The sequence below is a fragment of the Crocuta crocuta genome, unplaced genomic scaffold (assembly GCF_008692635.1).
Source record: "Crocuta crocuta isolate KB4526 unplaced genomic scaffold, BGI_CrCroc_1.0 scaffold162, whole genome shotgun sequence".
In the NCBI taxonomy this organism is placed as follows: domain Eukaryota; kingdom Metazoa; phylum Chordata; class Mammalia; order Carnivora; family Hyaenidae; genus Crocuta; species Crocuta crocuta.
Genome location: NW_027529433.1, coordinates 3,948,765 through 3,959,350, shown reverse-complemented (window position 1 = coordinate 3,959,350; position 10,586 = coordinate 3,948,765). Strand labels below are relative to the sequence as shown.

General features: G+C 40.4%; 1 protein-coding gene across 1 annotated transcript in view; it reads right to left on the bottom strand.

Annotated features, from left to right (window-relative positions):
* Positions 1 to 10,168, bottom strand: part of DMGDH (dimethylglycine dehydrogenase) — an 87,014-nt gene extending 76,846 nt beyond the window's left edge. Inside the window, exons 1-2 of the mRNA XM_077759838.1 lie at positions 10,161 to 10,168; positions 8,020 to 8,037 (exon numbers count right to left, since the gene is read on the bottom strand). Of these exons, the coding sequence (XP_077615964.1) occupies positions 8,020 to 8,037; positions 10,161 to 10,168 (26 nt within the window). The remainder of the gene's footprint in view (positions 1 to 8,019; positions 8,038 to 10,160) is intronic.
* Positions 10,169 to 10,586: the final 418 nt, after the last annotated feature.

The following is a 10,586-nucleotide window of genomic DNA, read 5'->3' as shown; positions in this document are numbered from 1 at the left end:
TATCCACATTCATTTGTCCTTTATTGGGATTAAATAATGAGATCATTTTTTTAACACAGTAATTTACATATGAGGAAACTCAATCTAAGTTAACGTGCCTGAGGTCACACAGTTAGTAAATGACAGAACTGGGATTTGAACCCACATGTCTGGCTCTGGAATCCATGTTCATAACTACTATACTTCACAACCTCTATCATGTACACAGTGGCTCCTTTTATGAGATTTTATCCAAATTTTTCTGTTGTGCATTTTCATGTATTTTTATCAGCTTCGCTTAATATGAATTAGACTTTCAATCCTATTTCTGTAAAGTAGATGACCTGGAACTCATTAAAATGTTGTCATTCTAGGGCACCTGGATGGCTGTGAGTTAAGCGTCCAACTTCAGGTCAGGTCATGATCTCACAGTTGGTGAGTTCGAGCCCCACATCGAGGAGGAGAGTCTGTAGGCCTCGTGCTAGGATTATTGTTCGACTGTGGACTCATTCATAGTTTGAGTTTGCAAGACAGAACAGTATTGGTGGTGTTAGTCCATGGTCAATTATTAGAGCTGTTGCTCTTCTATAGCTTCATGGTGTTTGAATGAAGACTGCTACCATGACTAGGGCCATATGGCTTATAGATGAATATGTGATTAGGGATTTTAGATCTGTTTGATGTAGGCAAATGGAGCTTGTCATAATTATTCCTCATAGGGACAGAGTTAAGAAAGGGTATGCCATTTGGTCTGTTAGTGGATTGAGTAATATTGTAATACGTATTATTCCATACCTGCCTGGTTTCAGAAGTAAGCGGCAAGAACTACTGACCCAGTGATAGGGGCTTCTACATGTGCTTTAGGTAGTCAGAGGTATAATCCATAGAAGGGTATTTTTACTATGAATATTATTACATATGCTAGTCACAGGAAAATATTAATCAGGTGGTTGAGATTGGTTTGGTTCAGTATTGTATGATTAGGAAATTTAGGGACCCTGATGTGTTTTGAATATATTATAGTGCGATTAGGAGGGGTAATGAAACTACTAAGGTATAAAATAGGAAATAGAGGCCTGTGTTCAGTCATTCTGTTTGATTACCTCATCGGGCCATGATGATCAAGGTGGGGACTAGTGTGGCTTCGAATAGAATATAAAATATAATTCATTCTATGACAGTAAGGATATGATTAGAAATAGTTGTAGAAGGGTGAATATTGTAATGTATAGTTTTTTTCAGGTTAAAGTCTCTTGATAAATGTGACTGGCTGGCTGTAAGTTTTATTAATGGTAAAAGTCATTCTGTTAACGCCAGTAGGAGTGTGGAGAGTCTGAGAATAGTAGTGAGAAGTTAAGACTATTATCATTAAATTGATGAAGGTTGGTGAGGCTAATTAATAGACTGTAAGTTGTTAATTCAGATTATGTTGGTTTTTGATAGTCATGTTAGTTGAATTACTATGATAGTTGGGATAATAAGTTTTAGCACTGTAGGAGATTTAGGTTTTATACATAATCGGTTCCGTATATATTTGATACTATGACTAGGAGAGATGGGCCTAGTGCTGATTCATCCCAAAATGAAAAACCATTCAAGAACTGACTAAAAATGAAATAATTATTATAACTACACTACCAGCCATCACAGCATTACTTAACCTATACTTCTGTATACAACTCAGGTACGCCACAGCACTAACCATATTCCCTTCAACAAATGGCATAAAAATAAACTGACAGTTTGAAAGCACAAAAAAAATAACCTTTTTACCTCCTCTCATCATAGTCTTAACCATATTACTCCCACTCCCACCAATATTATCGATCTTGGATTAGGAGTTTAGGTTAAACTCCTACAGGAGCCTGCTTGGGATCCTCTGCCCCCCTCTCATGGTCTCTCCCTCTATAAATAAATAAATAAATAAATAAATAAATAAATAAATAAATAAATAAATAAAAACATGTTGCCACTCTATGCATAATACATAATCCCATCATGCTGGAAATTAAAAGGTGAATCATTTACCATTCTCTCAAGGCCTTGAGGGTCCTTGAGGATAACTAATACAAATCACTAAGTATGTGCCTGAATATTTTCACCAGCAAACCCAACCAGGACCAGCCAGTCTCTGTTTGGACTTTACCAGTAGTATCTCACCACCTTGCAAGATCACATACTCTTCCTTAAGATATAGTTCATTCCTTGAAAGTCATTGCATTCATTAACCAGAAATCGATTTATCAACAACTTTTGCCTGCTTGTCCACATATTCATCTCTGGGCACCCATAGAACAAATGTATGGTTTCTTCCCTATGTTAGGACTTCAAAAATTTAAAGGTAGGTGTCATGCTTCCCTATACTTACTCCTCCTCATTTCCTCCAACCAAAGGCATAGACTTTGAAGATATGCCTTGTCATACTAGCACTGTGTTTTGGACAATTAACTGTTCTGCCTTTATTTCCTCCTCTGTCAGATGAGGATAACAACAGAACCAGCCTCACTGGAGTACTAAGGATTAAGTGAAATAACAAGATAGTGAGGAACAGCATCTGGCATACAGCAAGCACTCAGTGCACACTGTGTAGTGTAATATAATTGCGTGACTTTGTTTCCAATCCCTTCATCCTCATGGTGATTCTCTTCTGGCCACATCCCAGCATTAAAGCCTCTGCTTAAATTTAGTACCTGGTCCTGAAAACCACACTCCAGGAGTGGATGCTTGGACAACAACAGTTTGTTTGACGGATGAAGTTTGTGAAAAGGAAAGTGGACGACAGTGGGTAAAGAGCAAGAATCGAGAGGCTACATCAGGCAGGGGAGCTATCTTTTGTGGTAAATCCCTTCCTTGGGTCCACACCAGTACAAATTAAAACCATCTCATTTCAAGCCATAGGGTTGTTTTTTTTTTAATTTTTTAATGTTTTATTTATTTTTGAGAAAGAGAGAGAGAGACAGCACCGAAGACAGGCTCTAGGCTCTGAGCTGTCAGCACAGAGCCTGATGCGGCGCTCGAACCCACGAACCATGAGATCATGACCTGAGCCAAAGTCAGATGCTCAACCAACTGAGCCACCCAGTCACCCCTCAAGCCATAGGGTTTAGCAGCAAAGTAACAAATAAACATGAATTATATATGTTAGGTGGTAAGGATATGATTTTAAACCTTGGTTCCTCAGTCCATAAAAAGTGAAAATCACTGGGGCGCCTGGGTGGCTCAGTCACTTGAGCGTCTGACTTTGGCTCAGGTCATGATCTCATGGTTCGTGGGTTCGAGCCCCACATTGAGCTCTGTGCTGATGGCCAGCTCAGAGCCTGGAGCCTGTTTCAGATTCTGTGTCTCCCACTCTCTCTGACCCTCCCCTACTCATGCTGTCTGTCTGTCTCTCTCTCTCTCTCTCAAAAATAAATAAAACATTAAAAAATAAAATTTAAATAAATAAATAAAGTGAAAATCACTTAAGGACCATACCTGCTAAGAGCAGTTCATTTAGACTTTTAGAAAGAGGAAAGTCATTCATCTACTTTGCAAATTAATAACTGTGGTCTATAGAACAAATATGCATAAATACGGATAAATCGACATGTGCTTATAAAGAGATAGACACAATATTGTAAGCGGCATAGTTTTTTAAATTGATTAACAAATATAATATGATCCCAGTGAAAAATATTAAGACTGAGGCAAAATAGACATGCAAACTCTCTGGTTCACATTAGAGGGAAAAAAACCGTAGGGGTTATGGGAAAATTAGAAAAAGATGGGTAGTGAGGAAGGTGTAACCTAGCCAAATAATCACTGTTTGTAATGTAGCTAAATATGTGTATTAAAAAAAAATAAAGATCTGGCTGCCTCAGTGGCTCAGTTGGTTAAGTGCTTGACTCTTGATTTCAGCTCAGCTCATGATGTCTTGGTTTGTGAGTTCAAGCTCTGCATCTGGCTCTGTGCTGTCAGCATGGGATTCTGTCTCTCCCTCTCTCTGCTCCCCTCTGCTCATTCTCTCTCTCAAAAATAAATACATAAATACTTTTTTTTAAAAGAAAGATCAGTGAAAGTTAATGTATGATAAAGGGGGCATTTCAAGTCAGTGAGGAAAAGCTGGACTGTTTAATAATGATGGATATTTGGGGGCGCCTGGGTGGCTTAGTCGGTTAAGCGTCCGACTTTCGCTTAGGTCATGATCTCGCAGTTTGTGGGTTCGAGCCCCGCGTCAGGCTCTGTGCTGACTGTCAGCTCAGAGCCTGGAGCCTATTTCAGAGTCTGTGTCTCCCTCTCTCTCTGACCCTCCCCTGCTCGTGCTGTCTCTCTCTCTCTCTCCTAGAAATAAATAAAACATTAAAAAATTAAAAAAAATAATGATGGATATTTGGTCAATCATATGGAAAGGAAAAGTTGGAACTCTTAGAACAAGTTCAAGGTTGATCAAAGTTTTAAACATAAATCCATAAAAGGAAAAAACATAAATGTTACCATACAGAAAATTTAAATGTATGCACAAAATCCAAAATGCTTTAAACAAAGATAAATTCAAATGGGAATAATGTGTAACAAGGATTAGAAACTGCTCTTCCAGGAGTGCATCTCAAGTTGTCTTAGTTCAACCCTGTCCCCATGCATGTAGATATCGTGAGGGCGCAGCTCACCTATGAGATTGGCATTCTGAACTCCATTCCACCACATTTTCTTGTACTGACAATTATTATGAGAGGGAGACGTATAGAGCTGGGGGCCAAGCAAAGCCTAGGGGTCAGCACTAGCCTCATCACCACTGCTTGACAATCGCTATTCCACTGTAGGATAGGATACTGTGAATCAGATGCCCCAGGAGGCACAGTGCACCTGGTAGAGATGCTGTGAGGTTCCAGGCTGTGGTCTGCAGGCACTGGCAGAGAGTTCACACAGCTCCGAGCATTGACATGTTATCCCTTAACACAGTACATGCCAGGACCAACTTGATCCTTCCTTCCCTTGGCAGCAGGTCTTCTCCCTTTCTGGGCAACTTCTGGAGATCAATTCTCATCTCCTGAACCCCCCACATGCACATCATACAGCCTCCTCCCCACTTCCCTCAATGCCCACAACCTTATAAAGTTTTCAGAGAAATTCTCTTTTCCTCTTGCTCTTTGAGTGATAATGGGACTTTAGACCAAAATCAATAGAAAAATGAGGTTCGCCTTCCGAAAAGACATCTTTATTGGAGGCAGGGGAAATATTTCTATCTTCGCAGTGCAGGAAAAGGGAGGGGGGGTAATACATTTACAGATTAAAGCAATCTGAATGCTAATATCCTGCCACAAATATTGCATACATTTGATAAGCTAAGAATTTCCTTACCCTGTAGATTAGAAAATACGTTTCCTTCACCTAGGAAATATAGATGAAGATATACAACACATTTTAGAGAAATGCATATTAAAACAATGAAATATCTTTTTGTACTTATCATTGATTGAAAAAAAACCAATCATATCTTATGGTCATGAGGGTATAAGGAAAAAGACACTACCACACATATGCTTTTTATAGAAGTGTAAACTGGTATAAACTGTTTGAAAAGAAATTTGATCATGTCTATTAAAATGTAGAATTTACACACTCTTGGGGCACCTGGGTGTCTCAGTTGATTGAGTGTCTGACTTGGGTTCAGGTCATGATCTTGTGGCTCTCTCATGGGTTTAAGTTCCACATCAGACTTGCTGCTGTCAGCATGGAACTCTAAAGGGACTGAGGCTCTCACAGAGAGTTGTGACACCAAGGTTTTTCTTTCCAGGAAGCAACTTTAGTCATGCCAGCACAGGCTCAGTGGGTTCATACCCAAAAAACTGAACCCCAAGCATATCAAGGTGTAGCCTTTTATACAATTTCTACCTCCATGTCTCCCATACATCATAACATAGACATAACAATCTGATTGAGTGGTTTATGTTACAGAGTTATTTATTTTCTTTTTGTGCAAAAGTACCTACCTGGAAATTACCAAAATATCCATAATGAACCATTAGTTGAGTGAATTAAGGAACATCTACAGGATGATAAACCATGCAGCCATTAAAAGTATACACTAAGTCAACACATACTGAAATGGATGGATTTCCTAGATATGCTGTTAAATCAAAGTGTGTTCCTACTGTATTTGTGTAGGATATTTCCCGGAGGAATGCTTCCCTCCTATGGAAAAGGAGACTAGGGATTGAGGCTGTTGTCAGGTGAACTGGGAGATACCCTGAGAGCTTGACCCAATGCATCCCAGAAAAATCCCCAAAAGTTCTTAGTCTCATCATAAGAAAGAATTCAAGGACAGACACACATCACAAGGGGGAAAGTCTGTGAAAGCAAAAGTACACTCTCAAGATGTGAGACAAGGAGAACTCAAGAGAGAGAGAGAACTGCTGCCTTGGGGTTTGGTTTTCTATCTTTTATTGACAGTCTTTAACTAGGGAGTGGAATATACACTACCTGGGGCAGGGATTTCTTAGAAGCAGTGTTCTGTCCTTTTCTTCCTTACGTGGTCAGGGGTTTCCTGTCATGGCACCTGCTATCTTGGGCCTGTCTGGCTTGATCTGGCCTCTTGTGGACTGTTGCCAGGACAGGGCTCTGACTTTCCCAATAGATGCCCATGACTTCCTTTATGCTGGCCTCCAGGTATCCTTTTAGAACCTAACTGCGTACCCTAACAAAACTATGGTGTCGTAGGAAGACTTCGTTATCTCTGATACTTTTTTTTTGTATCTTAATTTGTTAATATGAGTAGTTATTACTTTTTCAATGAAATTAATTAATTTTAAAATTTGTATTGGGGTGTCTGGGTGGCTCAGTCAGTTTACCATCCAACTGAGTCACCTTCGGCTCAGGTCATGGTCTCACGGTTTGTAAGGCTGAGCCCCATATAGGGCTTCATGCTGCCAGTGCAGAGCCTGTTTGGGATTCTCTATCTCTCCCTCTCTCCCCCTCTCTCTGCTGGGCTCTCTCTCCTTCTCTCAAAAATAACTAAATAAACTGGGGACCCTGGGTGGCTCAGTTCGTTGAGCGGCTGACTTCAACTCAGGTCATGATCTCGTGATTTGTGGGTTCGAGCTCGGCATTGGGTTCTGTGCTGACATCTAAGAGCCTGGAGCTTGCTTTGGATTCTGGGTCTCCCTCTCTATCTCTCTTCCCCCATTCACACATTCTCTTTCTCTTCCTCTCCCTCAAAACTAAATGAACATAAAAAAAATATTTTTAGGGATGCCTGGGTGGCTCAGTTGGTTAAATGTCCAACTTCAGCTCAGGTCATGATCTCACAGTTCATGGATTCAAGCCCCTCATCAGGCTCTGTGCTGACAGCTCAGAGCCTGGAGCCTGCTTCAGATTCTGTGTCTCCCTCTCTCTCTATCCCTCCCCCATTCATGCTTTGTTTCTCTCTCTCTCTCTCTCTCTCAAATATAAATAAACATTTTTTAAAATTAAAAAAATAAATAAACTTAAAAAAAGAAAAACTAATAAAATTTATATCAAGATTTCTAATTGCAAGAGGAGAAATTATGATGGGAAAAAGATAAGATAAAATAGGCAGAGAGGAATCCCTGGGTGGGGAAAAACAGGTGGTTTGAAACAATTCTGGGAGCATATGACCACAGCAAACCCCACTGGGCCTAAGATTCCTCTTAAGAATGTAACAGACACCACCTACTTTCCCTCAGGTTTCCCTCAAGAATTTGACAAAAGACCTAACTACAGATAAGTAGTAGACCATAAAATGTATGACCCACAAGGAACAACATGGCCATAAATCATCCCTTGTACAATGGAAACTAGCCAATTAAAAAGAAATGACTAGGTGTTTAGAGTTATCTAACCAATAAGGGTAGAACCTGAAGAGAAACAGAGGAGAAGGAATAAGGGGAAAGGAAGAAGAATGCAACCAAAACCTCATAAAACAAAATCCCTTGCTTTTTGTTCTGGGAATTAACTTTCAAACACCCCCCTCTGTGCAGAGAGCCATCATGCTACTCTTACTTTCTAATCTTATACCCCAATAAACTTTTGCATGCTACTCACTTTATTCTGTGTTCACCTCTTCATTCTTCGAAGTGGCGAGACAACAAACCCCAGGTATTGAAGTAAAGAATCCTGCAACAAAATCATCAGACATCATGAGTTTCCTGTTGTGACACAGAATTAGAAACATGAATCATCAGTGATGGTATATCAGCCAAAAGTCCCTGAGTGGAATCTAATCAAGTCTTTAGATTTCACTTCCGATTCAGAGGGAATACAAGTGATACAGGAATAAGGTAAATAACACCACGAGGAAGCAATCAGGTGAATCATATATTCTACAGGAGAGCTGGTCTGGTCTCTGCCACCGGTCAGTACTGATGGGGTTTTGGGGTGATGGTGGGGTCCAGAGCCAATGGCCAAGAAAGAATTCTTGAGACATCATGGGTACAAAAAATGTGATTTTATTAAAGCATGGGGACAAGACCCATGACAGGAAGAGCTGCCTCAGAACCATGAAGAGAGACTGATTATATACTTGGAGTTGGGGAAGGTAAAGTCAAGGGGAAGTTTCCAAAGAGACTTTCATGTGCTAAAGAAGATTCACAGGATACTGGAGGCCTCGCTATTGTCAAGCTAAAGTTGTTTTTCCCTCTAGCAAAACATTAAGACAGTAGGGAGTTTCTGGAGAAATGTTTTATTGTGCCAGCCTCAAGTATTTCTCAAGTGGGCTGCAGGTTGTAAGGAAATTTAATTTTTAAAAATTTTTTTTAATGTTTTATTTATTTCTAGAGAGAGACAGTGTGGGCAGGGGAGGGTCAGAGAGAGAGGGTGTCACAGACTGAAACAGGCTCCAGGCTCTGAGCTGGCAGTCAGCACAGAGCCCGACGCAGGGCCCGAACCCACGAACCACGAGATCATGACCTAAGTGAAAGTCGGACGATTAACCGACTAAGCCACCCAGGCGCCCCAGGAAATTTAATTTTACCTGCCATTTCCTTCTGCCTTTGTTTCCGCCATCAAGTACCCTGGGACTGCTCATCTACATATAACAAACCAATGCAATACACAGTCCTTGATTGAATCCTAGTGTTGGCAAACCTACCATAAAAGACCTTTCAGGTACAAACTGGGAAAATTTAGATATAGACAGGGTATTAAGGAATCATAATTAATTATGGCTATGTAGGAAAATGTCCTCACTTATTAGAGATGCATATGAATCTTTTGAATGCATCTAAAATGTAATAATTCCTATTTGTAATTTACTTTGAATATTTTAACATATAAAAATGGGGGTTTCCTTAAAAAGCAACATTTCTACAGGTTCTGATGTGGCAGGGGGAAATTAAGAAAGAGGTGATTGTCAAAAGTTAAGAATGCCCAGTGCAACGAGGAAAAACTGGCTTGAACCAGCTCTTTCCAGTCCCACAGCAGATGTTTACTGTACTAGGGAGTTACTGAGAAGAGTAGATGGCCCTCTGATAAACCCTGCTGTGCTGCTTGTAGAATCAACAGTGCAGACCAGCAAATCGCTGGAAGGGATGGAAGAGATGTGCGGAAACTAAGGGGCGAAGTTCAGCTGGGAAAACAATTCCCATCTCGCGCTGAGCACAGACAGGATTTGATCCCCCTATGCAAAGTTAAGCAACCCATTTTGGCTGTACAATCAGCTGCCTTGAAGACCAGCACATACTTTGTTTAGTCAATAATGAAAATGCTGAAAAGAATTTCAGAAGGGTACAATTTTGCCTGACATCAGAGTTCTTTTATTAGAGAGTCCTGAGCAAAGTAGATGGGGTGTGCTGACTGGCATTGCGGGTGCTCAGCAGGCACCTTTCATTTCACGCTGGTATTTGATCAGAGCAGAGAGGAGAGAAGAGGAGAGAAGGGGAAAGAAAAATTGTGCTTTTCATGATATAGATGCAGATGAGCTGGCCTCTTCCAAACAGAAAAATTGGAGAAGCATCTTTGCAGTTGATAGTGATGACTTACACTGAGGGTTCTGTGCTCTCATAACAATTATATCCACTCAATCATTCATTTATTCACACAATCACTCAACCATTCATGGTTCAAATAACATTTAGTGTTTGACCTATGATAGTCACTGCACCCTTCCTATATGTCTGATAGTATCCAATATTTATCATAAATAAGTACAATGTAATGTCAAGATTCCCTTGATCATTCCTATTTACTTGCTCATCCCCTACTTGAGGGGCCAGGGAAACTATTTTGTTAACTGTTGTATTCCCAGTGTCTAGCACATTCTGGGACTCAAAAAGGATGTGTTGAATGAATAAAGGAATATACAAACCATGGTAGGGTCAAGGAATGCAAAAAGGAATACATCACTGTCTTATGTTGCTTTATTGAATTCTCTTGCCGAAAAAAAAATTTTTTTTTTTTGAGAGAGAGAGAAAGGGTGCAAATGAGTGAGGACCAAGAGATACAGAGAAGGCGAGAGAGACAGAGAGAGAAGCGTGGCTCAGCCAGAGCTTGTGTTCACCCAAAGCAGGGCTTGAGCTTACCCAGTGTGGGACTCGAACTCATAAAATGTGAGATCATGACCTGAGACAAAATCAGATGCTTAATGACCAAACCACCCAGGCACCCTCGTGCCA